Source organism: Hyperolius riggenbachi, chromosome 9 (genome assembly GCF_040937935.1).
Source record: "Hyperolius riggenbachi isolate aHypRig1 chromosome 9, aHypRig1.pri, whole genome shotgun sequence".
In the NCBI taxonomy this organism is placed as follows: domain Eukaryota; kingdom Metazoa; phylum Chordata; class Amphibia; order Anura; family Hyperoliidae; genus Hyperolius; species Hyperolius riggenbachi.
In genome coordinates this window covers 30,417,909-30,439,414 of record NC_090654.1, presented here as the reverse complement: position 1 = coordinate 30,439,414, position 21,506 = coordinate 30,417,909, and the positions used below count along the sequence as shown (strand labels likewise).

Here is a 21,506-nt window from a genome sequence, read left to right as displayed (position 1 = left end):
ACGTGACTAAGTTTGACACCACTGCTCTATAGGATCCAGAGGCTTCCTCTCCTTAGGTAAGTATTTGACTTTTGACCCGAGGTTCATCTTATCCCTGTAATAATCTCTCTAAGCAGTGGATACAGCGGCCCCTTCCCCTGCTCACCGGAGAGCGCCCGCACAATATGCTCCTTCTTCCACTCCCAGGGTTGCTCATACTCCGCTGCAGGTCTCTCGTCGTTCTCGGGTCGCGTCCCGTCGGCAGCAGGCCGCTGTGTTTTCTTCTCCTCCCCGTCCTGCTCCGTCTCGGGGGGCTCGTAGGGGGTGTCGTACAGCTGTGGGGGCTTAGCTAGGAGCTCCTGGGAGCCCTGTCTCTTGGCCTCCATCTTGTTCTCGCCCTGCAATGTCAGCTCCATCAGGAGAAGTTCAGTGATCAGCTGATCTTTGGATCCTCGCCGCCGAATCTCTGCAAGCCAACAACACAGAGAAGCATTAAAAGTCACGAACATGTCTGGCGGCTCTGAGAACAATGTGACAAACAGAAGAAGAAACTGGTCTCTTTAAAGGGAACCAGAGCTTAAAATATAAAGAAGTTATACATACCTGGGGCTTCCGCCAGCCCCATACGGGCTGATCGATCCCACGCCGCCATCCTCCTCTGCCCACAGCTCTGAGAACCGGCTCCCCGCTCTTCCGTCAGTCGGAGCCAGTCTAAGTGTAGCAGAGGTGCACTCTTTGCGTATCTCTGCAGCAGTGTATGGAGAGATACGTAGAGGGCGCACTTCTCCTGCGTGGGCCGGCTCCCATGTCGTCACTGACGGGAGCCGGTTCTCATATATGCGGGAAGCGGTGGATGGCGGCGTGGGATTGATCAGCGCGTATGGGGCTGGAGGAAGCCCCAGGTATGTATAACTTCTTTTTTATTTTTGCAGCTAGGGTACATCTCTGGTACCCTTTAAAGCGGAATGAAACCCAGCATTCCTTCTTTGCTCTAAAAGATTATTTACAGCATATTATACCACCATTTTTATTTACTAGAACAGCATTCAACTAGTTAAACACAGGACTTGCAAGCTCCCTGCAGTGAAAGCTGGATGCATCTGAACTGGAGATAGCATCATCTTTTTATTTACTTAATTGTATCAGTTTACTTTTTGTTCACTTATTTGTATCAAGTGAGGAATGTAAACACTTCTCTGACTGCGCAGACTCTCCTGAACAGTCAGACACTCAGAAAGCCTTTCTGGGGACATTACAAGATGAATAAACCAGTTATGCATAAAATGCAAAAGCAGCTCTAAGAGCAAAAAAAATTGTACTTTGGGAACTTGTAATTTCTAAATAAATAATAATACTTATGCACAAAAGCAAATATGATAACTGTCTGTCATATAAAAAGTAGGAAAAAACGTTTTTATTGAATATTATGTCAGTTTTACAACACTTTAAGTAATATTAAGCTTTGTAATTATAACAAGCTGACCCATCATTGCATTCCAGTGGTTCTAGAGGTGTGGTTAGCTTAAAGAAAATCTGTAATGAAAAAACCTCCCCTGGGTGGTACTCACCTCAGGTGGGGAAAGCCTCCGGATCCTATTGAGGCTTCCCCTGTCCTCCTCGGTCCCACGGCGGCGGCGAAAATCCTCCCGGAGTGGCAGCGATGTAAATATTTACCTCTCGGGCTCCAGCGCAGGCGCAGTATCCGCTCTTCCCACGGAGATAGGCGAAAATAGCCGATCTCCGTCGGGCCGCTCTACTGCGCAGGCGCAAGTCTCCTGCGCAGTAAAGCGGACCCGACGGAGATCGCCTATTTTCGCCTATCTCCATCACAAGAGCCGCAACAGCGCCCCCGCTGGAGCCTGGAAAGCTAAATATTGCTCAGGCTGTCGGATTTGTCGCCTGTGCGTTCCGGAGGCTGCCGCGAGACCGCCGTGGGACACAGGAGGACGGGGGAAGCCTCGATAGGGTCCAGAGGCTTCCCCCTACTGAGGTGAGTACCCCCAGGGGAACTTTTTTCAGTACAGGTTTTCTTTAAAGTGATGCATCGTGGGACACCTCAGAGCTCACTGCAACCTTAATAATTGCAAATACCTTCTGTTCTGAAGAGACCTTGAGTGGCTCTGGTAATCTGGCGACTTCGGCTTCAAAGTGTACCCGGTGAGTCCTGCGCATACGCGGTTCAGTCTTTAGAGAACTGTGCATGCGCAGAAGCCTTACGGTGACCGGCGTGACACGCGACTTTAGCCAAAGTCGCCAGATTACCGGAGCCAACAACGAGGCCACGGAAGGGACCAAGAGGATGCCGGGGGACTCTCCGGGCTATGAGGGGCTGGAGAAAGCCCTGGGTAAGTCTGGATTTCCTTTTTTTCTTACTGCTCAGGGTCCCTTTAAGAAGGCAAACTTTGTAGTAAGAGGGCTTTTTGATCCCTTTCAGCTCCTTCACACACTCCTAGAAGTTCTGGTTCACCACAAGCTTGCTGGGTAATCTGTAACTCTATTAAAGCAGTCATGCTATGAAGGTGGAGTTCCTACAAGTTCCTGTGTGGGCTGTTCACACTCGGCAATTTTTTTCAGGGCTTTGCTGTTCGCCGGCGATCAGCAAAGTTCTGCTTCTAAAGTATCCCTATGGTTGCATTCACACTGCAGCGTTCGCGATCAATCGCAAATGCGCTGAATCCACAGTTTCAGGGGCGATTGCGCTGTGATTCTTGTTCTATTGAACGGGAATCACAAACGCAAATCTCGCCGAATCGTGAGATTTTGCCCACAAATCGCGATTGCGGAGCCGAAGGAGATTGCAGCCAAGCAGCGCTCCAAGCGCCGAGTGTTAAAGGGAACCAGAGATGAAGCACCCTCATGTATTTTACCATATATATCAGTGGGAACATTAGAGAAAACACCTACCTTGCTTTCTGTTTCATTCTGCACTGCACAGCTTGCTTCTAATCAGCCCTGATAAAATCCCCGACTGAGCATTCAGTCTGGCTTTGCTCAGGAATCATTATAGCTCAGTCTGTGTTCTCTCATGTCTTTTCAAGTCCAAGCCTGCCCCCTGCTGGCTCTGCTCAGGAATCATTATAGCTGAGTCATTATAGCAAAGCCAGACTGAATGCTCAGTCCGGGATTTTATCAGGTCTGATTAGAAACAAGCTGTGCAGTGCAGAATGAAATGGAAAGCAAGGTAGGTGTTTTCTCTAATGTTCCCACTGATATATATGGTAAAATACATGAGGGTGCTTCGTCTCTGGTTTACTTTAACTAGCCCTCAGAATCCTCCGGTTGATTTCTGTACAGCAAGAGAGATCCTGGCATCCTCTGTAGAAACAGTTCTTGACTTTCATGACTTGAGTATAGCCAAACCCCTGCTAAGACTAATTGCCTGGCATAAACTGTGCAATTTCCCGTCAGATCAACGGATCAAATCGATAATTTCCAACAGGTCCGATATGAGTTCCGATCATTTTTCTGATCGATTCTGTACAGAAGTGTTTGGGAAATCGACCAGAAAAACGATCTGAAATCAGATTATCGATTCAACCCACCGATCAGACTGGAAATTGAATGGGGTGTACCAGACATAAGCCCCACCCCAGAGCATTTAAAGGAACATTATTGCTAAATATTGTAGAATTTAAAATACATGCATACTGTATAAATACATGTACATGTCTCGTAGAGTAAAAGACTTTGGTTCTGGACTAGTAGAGTAAAAGACTTTGGTTCTGGACTGTGCAGGGAGGGAGTGCTAGTAATAACCTGTGGTATAATCTGTGGTAAATCTCACCACACAAATACCGTAAATAGAAACTTCACTCAGTAGATCACACTGAATTTTTTTTTATCAATTTATGGCCATTTTTTCCCCACAGAAAACAAAACTTTTTCTACCAAAACAAGCAGTCGTGGAAGACAATGGAGACAGACGAGCGGAGGATCCAGAGCGCCGTCCCCAGCTGTCCCTCCGCCCAGTCTACTGCTTGGACACCTGGCTATCCTATTCTCCTGGCGCCATGGCAACCGGGCCTATCCTGCATGCCGCCAAGGCGTCCTTCCTGTCAGTGGAGTAAGCGACCACCAGAGGAAGCTGGACTGAGAGGCAGGAAGCAGACATGGGAAGTCACACCCAGAAGCACGAAAACAAGGGACGCTAGTTTGGAAAAGATCGCTAATGAAAGCACTGCACCAACTGCGCGTACAAATACACATACGGGTTTATGGATATATACGGCGGTATCTTGCAGAGCTGCTTGTAAATAACCAGCATGCTGTTTTCAGTTAAAAGTGGCCAAATAGGATAGGTGAAATCTCTTAAAGAGGACCTGTAGTAAAAATAACGTAATGAATAACGTTTCTTAATTTTTTACAATCTTAATTTTGTAGATTATTTAGTCAGCGTTTGCTCGTTGTAAAATCTTTCCTCTTCCTGATTTATAATCTGAAATTTAACACAGTTGGCGACATCTTTACTGCTGTCAGTTGATCTCTGTGGAATGTTTGTTTACTGAAAGTTCTAAATGGAATGGAAAATATATCTGGTTTTCCAGAATGCCTAGGCTAAGCATAACTGGGAGGGTGGGGCTTTATAACAATATACTGCAATATGTAGATACAGGAAGTGTTTCTGATGCTGAAGCCAAGATATTAAAGAGACTCTGTAACGAAAAGTTCAAAGTTACCCTTTGGGTACTCGCCTCGGTAGGGGGAAGCCTCTGGTTCCTATCGGGGCTTCCCCCGTCCTCCTATGTTCCACGGCGGTCTCGCTGCAGCCCACGGAATGCACAGCCGACAATATGTCAGGCTGTGCAATATTTACCTTTTCTGGCTCCAGCGGGGGCGCTGTTGCGCCTCTACGATCGGAAATAGCCGATCTCTGTCAGGTCCGCTCTACTTCGCAGGCACAGGCAGTAGAGCGGACTGACAGAGATCAGCTATTTACACCTATCTCAGAGCGGAGAGCCGATACTGCGCTGGAGACGGGAAGGTAAATATTTACATCCTTGCTGTTCGGGGAGCTTTATCGCTGCTGCCGTGGGACACAGGAGGACGGGGAAGCCTCAATAGGAACTGGAGGCTTCCCCCACCCCAGGTGAGTACTCCCCAGGGGAACTTTTTTAGTTACAGATTTTCTTTAATATAAAAGTGAGTATCCTGAACAATTGACTGCTGCCTACTATATGTCCCTATGGTGCCTCTTTAACCTTGTGGGGACCGCGTCATGTAAATCCTGCGCCGCACTTGTGGCTGCCTAACTCTGATGTGGCGTAGGATTTACGCCGCCTGCTGCTTCCGCTTCTGACGCGATCGTGCACCCCCGAGAGGGGAGAGTAAGCTGTCATATGACAGCTGACATCTCCCCTCAGTGATCAGGAGCCATCGCGATTGGCTCCTGATCGTGTGATCAGTACGATCGCCGGCCAATCGTAGTGATCACTATTGTGCAGCGGCGGCAGGAGGGGAGGAGAAGACGGGACTCACCTTCCTGACGTTCCCCCGGCGATCGTCGCACGCCTACGCTCTGCCCGGCATCTCTGCTCGCTCTGACTTAAGAGTCGGGTCCCGGCTTGATGATGTCATCAAGCCGCGACCCGGAACTTAGAGTCAGTGCGAGCGAGAATGCCGGCTAGAGCAGAGGGGACTAGAGCTTCTCATCACAGGACCCGGGAAGGTGAGTAATGGCTGCTGGCTGTACTGGGGACACATGGCTATACTGGGGACACTAATGCCTAGATAACTATACCGGGTCTCCAGCTGCTTGACCCCCCAAATGTGCCCCCCCCCCACAGGTAAAATGCCCTGGTCCTTAAGGGGGGTTAGGCAGCCGGTCCCCAGAGGGTTAACCCTTTAACAACTTTAATAGAGTTATCTTGTTAGAGATAAGCACACTGCTTTTGACCTCAGTTGGCAGAACTCCTGTCGTAAATTCTTGCAATGCTATGATCTCTCTCTGCAAGCAGAAAATATAGAAACTGTACGCAGAAGTCCTCTGTTATTGTCTCACACTGCCCTCTAGTGACAAGTGGCCATAAATACACATTACAGCAGTACTAATTAAAAGCAGGGAAATGCAACAAGAATTTTTTTTTAAAATGTGCTAAAGTAATTGGCCTGGAGCACTTGCAAGCCTCTAAATAAATTGGCTGCTAAAGGGCCAAGAAGGCTGAAGTTGCTATGTCTCTCCCCATCCCCCACCTCCAAAAAATATTTAGGTATAAAGCAAAGCAATTAGATGAGGCATGCAGTGGTACAGATTCCCAAAAGATTTGATTGACTCTGCCAGGAACCGCCCAGGAAAATCGATGTGGCCTTCTTTACAATTCTCAATGTAAACCCTTTTTCTTAAAGGGGAACTTCAGCCTAAACAAACATACTGTCATTAAAGGATACCCGAAGTGACGTGTTACATGATCAGATGTGTATGTACACATGTGAGATGACATGTGTAAGTACAGTGCCTAGCACACAAATAACTATGCTGTGTTCCTTTTTTTTTCTTTCTCTGCCTGAAAGAGTTAAATATCAGGTATGTAAGTGGCTGACTTAGTCCTGACTCAGACAGGAAGTGACTACAGTGTGACCCTCACTGATAAGAAATTCCAACCATAAAACACTTTCCTAGCAGAAAATGGCTTCTGAGAGCAGGAAAGAGATAAAAAGGGTCAATAGTTCATAGCTTTTTAGCTCTGGCATACTTCAATGAATGTGCCATTGAGCAAAAACAATAAAACAGTTAAAACTTATAAAGTAGATTTAAACATAAAATAAAACTGTGGAATATCTTGAAAAGTAATTTTAAGGAGAAGGAAGATAGATACAATTGTTTATTTCATTATTTTTTTTCGCTTCGGGGTGTCCTTTAAGTTACATTAGTTATGTTAATTAAAATAGATCGGTAATATAATCTCTTACCCACCCTGTTTTAAAAGAACAGGCAAATGTTTGTGATGTCATGGGGGCAGCCATCTTTTTCATGGGGGCAGCCATTTTTGTGGTTGAAAGGAGGTGACAGGGAGCATGAGACACAGTTACAACTGTTTTGTGTCCTGATCAGCTCTACCAGCTGGGCACGCTAGGCAACAAGAACAACATCAGAAATCCCATCATGCTTTGCACAGCATCAGGGGAAAATGCCCAGGCAGCTTAGCTTCTGTGCCTCTAAAAATGAGGCTTGGATAAGAAAAACAAAGTTCTGATGCTGTGAAACTGTTAAAGAAACACCAAACCTTTTTAGTGCTGCTGAGTAGATTTTTAGTCTGGAGGTTCACTTTAACTTTCTTTCCTGAAGCTGAATCCTAACACCCCCCGCATGTTTATTCCTTCCTTATCCCCTTAGCTGCCCATTAACTTTAAAATCTCCTGAAAGATAATCGACTGTGTGATTGGTGTAACGATTGCGTAATTATCTCCGTGGTCAGCGCACAAGATGTGCGCTGACACTGCGGAAGTTCTCCACAAGCGTATTAAACGATAGAACCCAGATTTGGTGCAATGCACCTGTAGAGAGAAAGTGAGCACAGAGACAGAATGTATGTGCGTCCACCAATCTAGTCGCCACTCGGCGACGTTGAACACACAACAGCGGAAACCAAGTGGGAACGCAATCGCAAGAGTGGCGATTGCCAATAGTGACACAAGACCGAGTAAGACAGAGCACAAGTGTAGCAAGAAAGACACAGCAAATAACAATGATCAGAACGCCAAGGTAAATAACAAACACATTCGCTAAGCGCGATCGCCATGCAAAAAGTGCAACAGCGACAAAGCGCGCTAATGGCGCGGTCTCCGCACGAAAAGCGCAACAGAGACAAAGCACGCCAACCCTAACTAACCAATGAAACATGAAAACGAATAGAGAGCGTTCGTTCCAGACAGACAGAAGGAGTAACCAGTAGCAACCGCAGCTCTGGCCTACACTCCCAGACAGAAGGAACCACCGCCACTACCGCTAAGGCGAATGCGATCCAGACAGACAGACAGATGAGGCAACCAGTAGCAACCACTGCTCTGGCTTGCACTCCTAAGACAGAGTACAGAAGGAACCACCGCCACTACCGCTAGGGCGAATGCGATCCCAACAGACAGAACGATTTCCTGTCGACCGCCGCTGGTGAAAAGACAATTGCATCAGAAAAGACAGAATAGGCAGTACAAATTAAACACAAACCTGACTGCGCTAAGTAGGAGTGCAAGGAGCACTCCCCAAGAATTACTCTAAGATAATCTTAGCAAAGGCTGAGATTCCAGGTAAGTTGCAGGAACAAACCTCTATGACCAGCAGGGAATTCTGGGAAGAAACGGTATTTATACTGCAAGCCATAAAAGGAAGCAGCTAAGCAATTTGCATGACAAGTGTATGCAAATTCCTCCCCAGAACAACAGCTCTTTTCCAGAGACCACAGGCACTCAGACCTAAAAAATGGTCAAACAGATGTCAGTGCAGACAGCAGCGCAGATCATTACAATTGGATACTGCTAATTGTGCTGATCGACGACAAACATTCTATTGATTGTTACGTTGATCCGAATTTCAGAACGATACTTTTAGTCTGATCAGATTGCTTATCATTTTTCCCTCCGTTGGTGGGCCCGTACGATTGTTTCTGATCGATTGCAATGAAGGGATTGGACAGTCGTTTGGGAAATTGGATGGTTAAGCTGGGTGAGTAACCTCCCATTTACACACTGCTCAGGACTCTGCATGGGGAAGGAGGCACTTGGGGAGAGGCGTGAGCCGCCTTTCCATCATCAGGCGCCTGTAGGCACAAGCCTACACTGCCTTATGGTAAATCTGGCAATGCCCGGCCTCCGCCCCTCCAGCTATGGTGCCCCATGGAAGAGTGGAGATACTATGCGTTTACTCTGTATAGGAAAAGAAAGAGGTGAATTATGGGAACCCCAAAAATGCTTTTTAGGGGACATGTGATGGACACCTAATAATAATATGTGATGGGGGGGATTGGATCAGGTCCGGCAGCCGGCCCTTGGGGTAATTTGGTTGGAAGGGGGGGGGGGGGGGGGGGTCAGGGGGCCCCCAAAGTTAATTTTGCCCCAGGCAGAGGCGTATCTAGAGGGGTGCAGACATGGATCATGCCATGGACGCCACAGCACCATGGGCACCATGCCTGCCACTGTGCTGCGTCCCCATACCTGCCCCCATGACTCCCCATCACTCAAACCTCAGATCAGATTCATTCTGTTATCTGTCTGGGGAACATGGCTACTTATGTATGGAGGGCGCCCTTGGCTCAGTGTTAGAAAAGAGGACAGAGGGGGAATAAGAAGAGATTTCCCAAAAAGTAACTTTGGCAAATTCCAAGCCAAAAAAACAGGCAACCATAACAAATGCCCTTAGAGAGTAAGGGAGCTCTGACCGGGGCAGTAGGGCGCAATTTCAGTGTTTGCCATAGGCTCTATCTTACCTAGATACACCCCCCGGCCCCAGGACCCCATTGTAGTTAGAACCGGCCCAGCCACTCTGCATAGCAATGTTCATGTGAGTGTTCTTGTCAGCCTGTTTTACACACCTTCACACCTACGTAGAAGGAATAGCAATAGCTGAACACATGGGGTGGGGAGCGGAGGAGAGGGGGGGGGGGGGGCGGCACATATCAGCGGATTCAGCTTCCTGTTTAAACTGGCCGCTCGGGCAATGCTCAGATTTAGGAGAGTATTTCCCGTTAATGTGATACCCATTTATTTTTATTTTTGTGACTCAGCTGAAGTCGTTCCAGTAAAAGCTACAGCCAGTGCCAGACATTTGATAAAGTGATTGCTAAAATTCTTCTACAGTCTGACTTTTCTCATGTTTAATCAGAACTCTGACATTTCTGTCAAATACTCCCCCCCCCCTCAAAAAATAATAATCGGTATTTGCTTTACAGAAGATTGAATAAATCTGCTGGCTATCTATTCACTGCCCCCATCTGACTGAAGCGGAATATAACCCGGCATTTCAACTTTGCTCTAAAACATTATTTACAGCATATTATATGCAACCAGCATTTTTTTTTTTACTAGACCAGCATTGGAAGGGTTACACACAGAGCTTTAAAGTTCCGTGGAGAGAAATACAGACCCATCCGAAGCTTAGATAGATACATTTAAATAAACAGAATGTAACAAGTGAGGAATGTTACACATTCTTTGGCTGTCCTCCAGCTCCTGCACAGTCAGAGAGTGAGAGTGAGTCACATTCCACACTTGTTACATTTTGTTTACTTAAATTTATCTATCTAAACTTCGGCTGCGGCAGCATGTCTCTCCACGGAACTTTAAAGCTCTGTGTGTAACCCTTCCAATGCTGGTCTAGTAAAAAAAAAAATGCTGGTTGCATATAATATGCTGTAAATAATGTTTTAGAGCAAAGTTGAAATGCTGGGTTATATTCCGCTTTAATGTACAGTCCTCCCCTGAGGGGCACTTTGTGACATATATTAGGTAAAATATCCACCCATTAAAAACTGTGCTAGGCCACAGCCGCGACCCCCCCCCCCCCCCCTGCAACAAGCACGACCCACACACACACGCAATCCACGCACGCTTGCGACACACGCCCTTGAACAACCCTGAGGAGCAGCGCTCGCCCCTGGAGAGCAGACATTTCAAGGACCAGATAATGTAAGTTGCAGGCAGCCTCCACGGGGTTCCTCTGTGCCACCTCTTCCTCCGTGCATCCCTCTGTCCCACTGTGCCTCCTTCTGTCCCTCTTTGTACCTCCTTCTGTCTCCATGTGCCTCCTTCTGTTTCTTGTGCCTTCTTCAGTCCCTCGTACCTCCTTCTGCCCCTTGTGATACCTCTGCCCCTCTGTGCATCCCTGTGTCCCATTATGTCTCCTTCTGACCCTCATTGTGCCTCCTTCTGTCCCCTTGTGCCTCCTTTAGCCCCTCGTGCCACCTCTGACCCCATTTGTCCCTCTGACCCCCTGCACCTCTTTCTGCCCCCCCCCTCCCCTGGGCCTCCTTTTTTCCCTCTTTGTACCTCCTGTCTCGTTGTGCCTCCTTCTGTCCCCCTTTTATTCTTCTGTCACCCTTTGTACCTCCTGTCCCCCTTTTATTCTCCTGTCACCCTTTGTACCTCCTTCTGTACCCCTTTGTACCTCCTACTGTACCCCTTTGTGCCTCCTTCTGTTCCACATAGCGCCTCCTTTTGCTCCCCTTTTGCCACTATCTGTGCCCTTCCCCCTCCTGCAGTCCCCCAGCCCAGTGTGTAAATGCAGAGAATAGCGCAGTAGAAGCTGTGCTCTTGCCTCCCCGCCGGAGTCCAGCGCTTTGCCTGTGCGACCATCCTGTCTGTCTCCTGCTCCCTCGAGTGCTGGCACCTCACTCTCCTCATGTAATCACAATACGTGCAGTAGGAGATGCCAGGCACTAAGCCGAGTGGACAGGCAGAAGCACAGCACTGGTCTCCTGCTGTACTATACTCTGCATTTACACACTGGGTTGGGGGGGTGCAATGAAATGCGACAGAATGGGTAAATTGTTTGTATCTCAGGGACTCCCTGTATTATGTATCCACTATTATGGGATGAAAAAAGGCTAGGAACTGCACTGCAATCACATTTCACCATTGACGTCAACAGGAAAATTTAGAAGGCTGTCACTCTCACAGTTATAAAGCCAGAGTCCCCAAACTTGGCACAGTTAGTCACTTGGTGATCAAGGTTAAACATTCAGTGAAAGTTGGCGGAGCATAAAACAGCCAATTAAATTTCAGCCATTCATTTTAAATAGGAAAATGTAAACTGCAGCCATTCTTAGACTGTTAATCTCAGGGTTCTCAAACTTGCCAGTTAGTCACTGGATGACTAGGATTATATAATAAGGAAAGTGGGTGGAGCCAGGGGCATATCTAGTTAATATTGCACCTCTATGACAAACACTTGCCCCCCCTCCAACTCTAAAAAAAACAGCACCCTTTCTCATGTACATCTGTTATAGTTGTCTGTGTTTTTTGGCTTGAGATATTGCCAAAATTACTTTATTTTCTTATTCCCTCTCTGTACACTATTCTGACCACTAATCTTCCCCTCTTTCAACCTCCCTGGCGGTAACCCCGAGTCAGGATCCGGTTGGAAATCCACAGCTCAGAGAGGTAACCCCGAGCCAGACTCGTGGGGAGCGCCCGCGAGGTCACTACAGAGTATAGCGCGCAGCGGGCTTTCCAGCTTACCTCTCCGAGATCCAGATGCTGGCAGCCATTCTTCTTCCTGTCCTCCGAGGCTCTGCACCCCCCTGGTGAGACGTCATGAGAACAGGCGCCAATCTCACTACAGGGTTACAAGCGCCACCCGGAGGATGGATGGAGAACTGCAGCGCTGGATCCCAGGGAGGTGGGTAAGTGTAGGGGTTGCCCACAGGCTTTATGGCGGCATGATTGTTTTGCCGTTTTTAGGGTCTAAAAGCATGTAGAAAAAAATGCATCGCTTTTAGACTCTAAAATCTGGAAATAATCACAACGCCAGGGAGGTTAAACGCCCTAACACTAACCTCTCACTCTGATCACTAAACTTCCCCACTCCACTCCTATCACTAACTTCCCCCTCAACCGTTACAGCTAATTATTTTGAGTACCAGATACAGATTAAAGAGAAACCCGAAACCAAATAATTGAACTTCATCCCAATCAGTAGCTGAAACCCCCTTTTCCCATGAGAAATCTATTCCTTTTCTCAAACGGATCATCAGGGGGCTCTGTATGGCTGAGATTGTGGTGAAACCCCTCCCACAGTGTGATGTCAGGTTTTCCTGTCTGTGAACCTCATTGCATTGTGGGAAATAGCTGCTTACAGCTGTTTCCAACTGCTAAAAAAGCAAGCAGCAGCTCCTTCACTGACATCACCTGCCAGCAGTAAAAATGTCACCATGTGATAAATGTCAGAATGTAAATCAGGGGGAGGAAAGATTTTACAGTGGGCAAATGTTGACTAAATTGTTTATACATAATTATTGTAAAAATAAAGCACTTATTTATCGCGTTATTTTCACTGGAGTTCCCCTTTAACCACTTCATCCCAAAGGGGTTTTTACCCTAACGGACAAGAGCGATTTTCACCTTTCAGTGCTCATCCCTTTCATTTGACAATAGCTTAATCACTACTAATCACAATAAGATGATCTATATCTTGTTTTTTTCATCACCAATTGGGCTTTTTAGGGTTGATATTTGTTTTTAGTAATTACTTTATTTTCTTTGCATTTTACAGGGAAAAACAAGGAAAAAATGAAAAAAATACACTATATCTCCAATTTCCTCCCCTATAGTTTTAATATAAACACTGCTACTGTACATAAAACCCACACATTTTATCTGCCTATTTGTTGTGGTTATCACAAGATTTTATTTATGTCCCTAGTACAAAGTATGGTGACAATATATTATATGGACATAAAGGTGTACTTTTTCTATGGCGTTTTTCCCCCACTAATCTCACGTGCACGGGAACGCGCGCACGCGCACGTGAAAGTGCACAGCTGCAGGCTGCAGCAGCACTGTTTGACGTATAGGTTTACAGAGAAAATGCTGTGATGCCCAGAACACTTGCAACCCCCCCACACAAAACCTTAGGCTGCTTTCACAGTAAGACGTTACAGGCGCACGTTAGTTCAGCCTGTAACGCAGCCCACCGCACAGCAATGAAAAATGAATGGGCTGTTCACAGTGCCCACATTGCGTTACATTGTAACGCAGAAGGCAAAAACAAAGTGCTGCATGCTGTGCGCTATAAGCGGCTAAGCCGCGTTAGACTGTTTGCACATGCTCCGTGATGTTGGAGGAGGAGGTCTACCCTCCTACTCCTTGGCCAGGCACATGGCTAATTAATATTCACTGCACGCTGTGACGTGCAGTGTTTACTTCCTGGTACGTCGCTCTGTGCGGCGATTTGCTGGCGGGACCACGTGATGCCGCATGCGTCCAAAAGTACGCATCACAGGACGCATGAAGCGCCGCATAACGCGGCTCGATCTGACGTCCAGCTTCAACCCCACTATGCGTTGCGTTGGGTGCACGTTATGCGACCATAACGTAGCATCTAGCGCAACGTCTTAGTGGGGAAGAAGCCTAAAAGTCAATAAAACAGGCCAAATAAATCCTGTTAGTGCGCTGTGGTCATTCCTGTTAGTAGACGTGATCTTTAGGTGCAAGGCACTCCACTGCTGTTATGATTATTGTACAGCAAGCTCCACACTACGGGTGCGGGTGATCAACTGTGCTCACTCGTGATGCCCAGATCGAAAGAGGCTCACAGATGTACATATATGCATCACTCAGAACATCAGTGATCATATCCAGATCAGATCATAAAATGGCCTTTAATAAAACAAAGGTAAAAAAATTCATAGCTCAATATGTTAGTTCCAAGTAAAAACAAACTGCACCTCTCGTGCACTCCGGCAACTTACAAGCCCCCACTGGGATAGATTAGCATGTCATAGCGGCAAGTCTCATGGGTCCAAATGCGCTGGGTTTCCAACAGCCGTTCGCGGCGTCCCGCTCTGCCGGCTCACGCACCTCCCCGGACTTCCGCGTTCCGATCACGTGACCTGCATCAGGCGTACTGGCTCCTCCCTACGCATTTCGTCACCAGGACTCATCAGGGGCTATCGTTGCCAGTACGCCAGCCGCACATATACCCTGACCTACCACCCCGGTCCTCGCCTCTCAATGCCAGTTCCGTCCTTAGCCTTGCCACTATCACTCGCCTTACAATATGACAATATAACAGGTATTGCTATTCCCACTAATTAGCATATCCCCCTATATTACACTAACCGAACGCCCTCAACACTCGCACATAATTAATCTCCCTTTCACCACATTACAATAAGATAGCTAACCTACGCTAGTGCCATCTTGTGGCCAAATAACTAACTACTAATCTCCAATCTCCTACAAGCCTCATTTTCAATAATTTGCAATAAAACAGTTTAGATCAAATTAAATATTCAACCCAGTAGGTGCAAAAGATTTCCCCCAGTATTTGGTAACCCCATTAATCTAGGTAGTAGATGTCCCCCCCCCCCCCCCCAAAGTATAGGGAGCCAGGTGTGCCTCTACCCCACGATTAAGTAGCATCCCAGTAGGTAGGGGGACACATGCCTACTGTGCCTTATGGTAAATCCGGCCCTGCTTCCATATTTCCTTTTGGGTTCCTGGAGAACTGGGCAGACTTTGCAGTCGGCTACAGGTTCTACAGCAGGGATGGGCTGCACCTTAATGGGGAGGGTGCAGCTGCATTGGGGGAGAAGATGGCTAAACGGTTGGAGGAGATTTTAAACTAGGATCTGGGGGGAGGCGGGAGGATAAAGTCTCAATACATAGACAAGATGAGGTAAAAAGACAGTGGGAACCTATCATTATGGAGGGTGGAGAGGGGGGTGGGGACAGTGTAAAGATTAAGGAGGTTGGTAAAAATTCAAGTAGCCAATTTCATGTAAACAAAATTGGTAAATGTGGTGGTAAAAATATAAAGTGCATGGTAACCAATGCTCGGAGCCTTGCAAATAAAATAGACGAACTAGAGTTCATTCTGAATGACAAAGGCTATGACATTGTGGGAATAACCGAGACATGGATGGATGAAAGCCATGACTGGATAGCTAATTTAAAAGGATACAATGTGTTTAGGAGGGATAGAACAGGGAAAAAAGGTGGAGGGGTTTGTCTCTTTGTTAAGAATTCTCTTACAGCTGTCCTCAACGATGAGATGGAGGAAGATTGCGAAGATGTGGAGTCCGTTTGGGTAAATATTCATGGTGGAAATAAAAGTTGCCAATTGCTTATTGGGGTATGCTACAGGCCACCTCTTATTAATGAAGCTGCAGAACTGAGATTACTACAGCAGATTGAAAAAGCTGCAGGTAAAAATGAGGTCATAATTATGGGCGACTTCAACTTTCCAGACATTGACTGGGGTATTGAGGCTACCCATTCTGGTAAAAGCAGCAGATTTCTGGCAGCACTACAGGACAATTACTTGACTCAAATGGTAACTGAACCAACTAGGGGGAATGCGTTACTGGATCTGATAATTTCTAATAGACCAGATAATGTATCAAATGTGCAGGTTCAAGAACATTTGGGAAATAGTGATCACAACATGATAACGTTTGAGCTGGTGACTGATAGGCCAAGGGGCAGCGGGACCACTAAAACTATGAACTTTAGAAAAGCAAAGTTCACTCAAATTAGGCAGGCACTAAGTTTGGTGAACTGGGATAATGTACTACAAGGGGAAGACACTGAAGGGAAATGGCAAGCTTTTAAACTTAAATACTGTAGTATGTATATCCCATATGGAAACAAAATGTCTAGGAATAAAAAAAGGCCTCTATGGATGAATAGAAAGGTTAAAGATAAAATGAAGAGGAAAAAGAATGCCTATAAGGTCTTAAAACAGGAGGGGACCGAGGCTGCACTAAGCAATTATAAGGAGTGCAATAAAAATTGTAAAAAAGAAATTAGGCAGGCAAAGATTGAAGCTGAAAAACAAATCGCTAAGGATATCAAATCTAACCCAAAAAAGTTTTACAAGTACATTAACTCTAAAAAAAGAAAGGTTGACTGTATAGGACTCCTAAAGGATGAGGATGGGAACTCAATGGTGGATGACCAAGGTAAGGCAGAGTTATTAAATGCTTTCTTTGCTTCTGTCTTTACAAAAGAAACAGCACTGTTGCAAACTACAGAGGCGGAAGAGTCTCAATCTTCTAACTGTAATATTAAATACTTAACGCAGGAAGAAGTGAAGGCAAGACTAAATAAATTAAAAATAGACAAGGCACCTGGCCCGGATGGCATGCATCCTCGGGTCCTAAGGGAATTAAGTTCAGTTATAGATAAACCCCTTTATCTTATCTTTTGTGACTCTCTTGCAACTGGCAGAGTCCCAGTGGATTGGCGTACAGCCCACGTTTTCCCATTATTTAAGAAGGGCAAAAAATCTGATCCAGGAAATTATAGACCTGTAAGTTTAACATCAGTTGTATGCAAACTATTTGAGGGGTTACTAAGAGATACTATACATGACTTCATAGTAGAAAATAATCTTATTTCTCAGCATCAACATGGGTTTACTAAAGACAGGTCCTGTTTGACTAACATGCTCAGCTTTTATGAGGTAGTGAATGCTAATATGGATATTGGGAATGCTGTAGATGTGATATACTTGGACTTTGCAAAGGCCTTCGACACTGTTCCCCACAAAAGTCTGGTGCAAAAGTTGAGGATGCAAGGACTGGGGAAGAGTCTGTGTTCATGGATAGGGAACTGGCTAATAGACAGAAAACAAAGAGTTGTGGTCAATGGATCATACTCAAAATGGGAGACTGTTAGCAGTGGGGTCCCACAGGAGTCTGTTCTGGGTCCAGTGCTCTTCAATTTATTTATTAATGACCTAGTAGATGCAGTAGTGAGCAATGTTGCTATTTTTGCAGATGATACAAAATTGTGCAGAATCATTAACTCTCAGGAAGATAGTGTCATATTGCAACAGGATCTGGATAGGATGGCTATATGGGCACATACATGGCAGATGAAATTCAATGTTGACAAATGTAAGGTCATGCATTTTGGACGTACTAATGGTCTAGCACCATACAAAATAAATGGGATACAGTTGGGGGCATCAAACTTGGAGAAGGACTTAGGAGTACTCATTGACAACAAGTTAAATAATCGTACTCAATGCCAAGCAGCTGCAGCTAAAGCTAACAAAATTTTGGGATGCATTAAAAGGGAAATAAAAACTCGAGATGCTAGCATAATATTGCCCCTGTTTAACTCTCTAGTAAGGCCACATCTGGAATATGGAATTCAGTTCTGGGCACCACATTACAAAAAAGATATTGCAGTTTTAGAGCAGGTGCAGAGACGAGCAACAAAATTGATGCGTGGGATGGAAGGTCTCACTTATCAAGAAAGGTTAGATAAACTGGGTTTATTTAGTCTAGAGAAAAGACGCCTTAGAGGGGATCTAATTAACATGTATAAATACATCAGAGGGCAATATAATACCTTGGCGGATGAGCTTTTTGTCCCTAGGCCTTCTCAAAGGACTAGAGGACATAATCTGCGCATGGAGGAAAAACGTTTTAGCCATTTATTTAGGAAAGGGTTCTTTACAGTAAGAGTGATTAAGATGTGGAATGCATTGCCACAGGAAGTCGTTATGGCAAACTCTATACCTGCATTTAAAGGGGGCATAGATGCTTTCCTTGCGTTGAAAGACATCCATGGCTACAATTACTAGGTAATGCCTAATGATGTTGATCCAGGGATTTTATCTGATTGCCATCTGGAGTCGGTAAGGAATTTTTCCCTTTAGGGGCTAATTGGACCATGCCTTGTAAGGGTTTTTTCGCCTTCCTCTGGATCAACAGGGATATGTGAGGGAGCAGGCTGGTGTTGTACTTTATACTGGTTGAACTCGATGGACGTATGTCTTTTTTCAACCAAAATAACTATGTAACTATGTAATATCAGTTTCCTGGCAGCTTTGCTGGTCTATTTCGCTGCAGTGGTGTCTGAATCACATCAGAAACAAGCATGCAGCTAATCTTCTCAGATCTGACAATAATGTCAAACAGCTGATCTGCTGCATGCCTGTTCAGGGGCTGTGGCTAAACGTATCAGAGGCAGAGGATCAGCAGGACAGCCAGGCAACTGGTATTGCTTAAAAGGAAATAAACATGCCACCCGTCATATATCCTTCTCGCATCAGTTGTCAGTTAAACTTTGAGGCCTGGAACCCACTGAAATCAGCAAACGCAAAACGCAACCGCTAGCGTTTTGTCTCCGCGGTTTGCAAGCGGATTCATGCGCGTTTTTGGTCGTGTTTTGCAACAGTGCATTTTTTTCCCCAGCGGGTGCGTAGCGTTTTGCGTTTTGCGTTTTTATCCTGATTGGTCCTGTGAATTATTTTTCATTTTGTTACAGTGTGCTGAACCGCAAAACGCTAGCAAAACCGCTCAGTTTAGGTTTTGCTGAGCGTTTCCGCTAGCGGTTCAATACTTTACATTGAAGCGCTAACGCTCCCAAAATGCTGCAGGTCCTGCGTTTGCGTTTCTGAGAAACGCAAACGCTCCTGTGGAAGTTGCCCCATCCATTAACATCAGCTGAGCGTTTTGGCAAACTGCTAGCGTATCGCAGCGCTGCCAAAACGCTGCCAAAAGCGCTCCTGTGGGTTCCAGCCCTCAAAGTAGTATTGAAAACAACTTTTAGATACAGTGCAAATACCAAAAGTGCATTTGCGCTTCCCTTTAATGCTGTTAAATGTCCCTAAGCGTAGTGGGGCAAAGATACACTCGCAGGGACAATAGATTGGGAGGGGGAGGGGGCAGGAAGGTGGCGCTTCCTGCTGCAGGGCAAGATAAGGAGCACAGTTTGGGTACGCAGCACATAGTCACAGCTACAACTGGAAGGTCATGAACTGGAACCTCAAACCCCCCCCCCCCCCCCCCCTTCCCAGCGGAATACTAAAACGACTTGTTTTCCCAGAGCTGAGCCCGCCAATGGGTTAATGCCGTCCAGGGAAGACTTCCTTCCTGAAATCCTAACTATTTTCCTCCAATGACGGAACATGGCTGTCCTGGGGTGGGGGATGGGGGTGACTGGATAGTGACTGTCGCATAGGCAGGAAAAGAGCTTGATAAAAGCAAATTGGCACAAAGGAGAGACAAGCGCGGAGATGACCGTGTGGGGTGGAAGCGGATTCCGGCACGTACCGGTTATCATCTGCTGCGCGTCGTACGGTTCCATGTACCCGTCATTCTCCCCCTCTCGCTCAGCGTCGCGCTGGACTTTGGTGCGCTTGGCGTCGTACGGGTCGGCATAGTCCTCCAAGATGATGATCTGGGGGGGAAAAAGTGGAACAGTGATGACCATATGGATAGCACTAATACATTGTATTAATAGAAAACATCAAATAACAATGACGTAATAACAAAAGTGCCCTCTATCAGTCAGAAATATTACTGTACCACCTGTGAAACTTTCATTACGAATTTATGAATTCTGCTGCTTTAAAGGGGGACGTAACATCCAAAAATAAAAACTGCCAAAAAATAGTGCCCCAAAAATACATGTAACCCCCCCCCCTTTTTTTAAAGTAGGTGTCTTTCTGTCCCCCATCTTTTTTCCTGGACTGGTTGCCTTTGCCGAGCTGCAGGAACTGCAGTGCCAGCAGGATTGTGGGAAGCTTTTTTTTTTTTTTTTTAGTTACAGTAATAAGCTTATCTCAGCATGCAGATAAGAGAAAGCTTCCTATTTCAGATAAGATAAGGACACTATGACCAGAAAGTTATTTAATTCGCCCAGCCCCTCCTTCGAAGAGTTTACACAGTGATGTAAGCCTGTTGTCTAGGTGATATGTGCCGTGGGAGGGACAGTAAGCTGTGGCAGTAGGGAGGGAAAATTAATGCTGGGTTGGCATCACAGAGATACAGTAGAGATGGAAACTAGCATAAATTATATTTTCTTTTTTTTCCCCTCCTAAATCTGAAAGCGAACACTAAAAACAACTAGATAGGTTAGCTAATTAAGTCATTTCTCATTAGATTTTTTTTTCAGTTACCATGGAGTTTCATTCCACAATTTGAAAATATTTTACTTTTGGGTAGCCGGTAGAGAATTTTTTTTTACAGTTGTCTCTGAGAGATTTACTCTTCTTTCATGGCTTTCTAAGGCCCAGTGCACACCAAAACCGCTAGCAGATCCTCAAACCGCTAGATGTTTTTGGAGCAGATTTCAGAGCGATTCTAGGCATGTTTAGGGCCCATTCACACTAGAAATCGCTAAACGCTAACACAAAACGCTGAGCGCTTTTCTGGCGTTTTTTCCTAGCGACTTTTCACTGTATAGAGAGCGTTTTTCAAGCGATTAGCGTTTTGCGATTTCTAGTTCAATTAAAATACTAATCGCTCCAGAATCGCTCCGAAAACGCTGCATGCAACGCGTTTGCGTTTCAGCAAATCGCTAAACGCTTAGATGAGAACACTTCCACACACTTTCATTGTGCACACGTTTTTCAAATCGCTAGCGATTTTCAGCACAGCTGAAATCGCTCTGAAAACGCACAAGTGTGAATGGGCCCTAAGAGAGGTTTTCTATACATGCCTAGCGTTTTTGGAGCGTTTTTGTTTTTACTGAACAGCTTCTGTAACAAAACACCTGGAAAACCGCTCTCATCTGGCGTTTTCCAGAGTGGTTTGAGCTTTTCCTACACTTTACATTGAGGCAGAAACGCTTCTGCAAACAGCAAAAGTGCTGCAGGACCCATGTTTCCGGTTTGCTAAAAACCGCAAACCGCCGGTGTGCACCAGCCCATTGAAATACATTAGCCAAGCGTTTTCACAGGTGGAAGCGGTTTGCGGATCGCTTCAAAAACCGCTCGGTGTGCACCAGGCCATAGAGGTGTGAAACCTACAATGTTCAAAAAACTAGCTGCCTATATTTCTGGATTTAGTTCCCTGAGGCCTTGTGCACATCATAAATCGCAATCGCTGACGCCAGCAGTTTGCGATTTTGCTGGGATT

At 45.9% G+C, this 21,506-nt stretch overlaps 1 protein-coding gene across 1 annotated transcript in view; it reads right to left on the bottom strand.

Moving 5' to 3' along the window:
- Window positions 1-21,506, bottom strand: part of SHE (Src homology 2 domain containing E) — a 54,732-nt gene that overhangs the window by 23,714 nt on the left and 9,512 nt on the right. The window contains exons 2-3 of the mRNA XM_068252325.1: window positions 19,698-19,824; window positions 146-445 (exon numbers count right to left, since the gene is read on the bottom strand). Of these exons, the coding sequence (XP_068108426.1) occupies window positions 146-445; window positions 19,698-19,824 (427 nt within the window). The remainder of the gene's footprint in view (window positions 1-145; window positions 446-19,697; window positions 19,825-21,506) is intronic.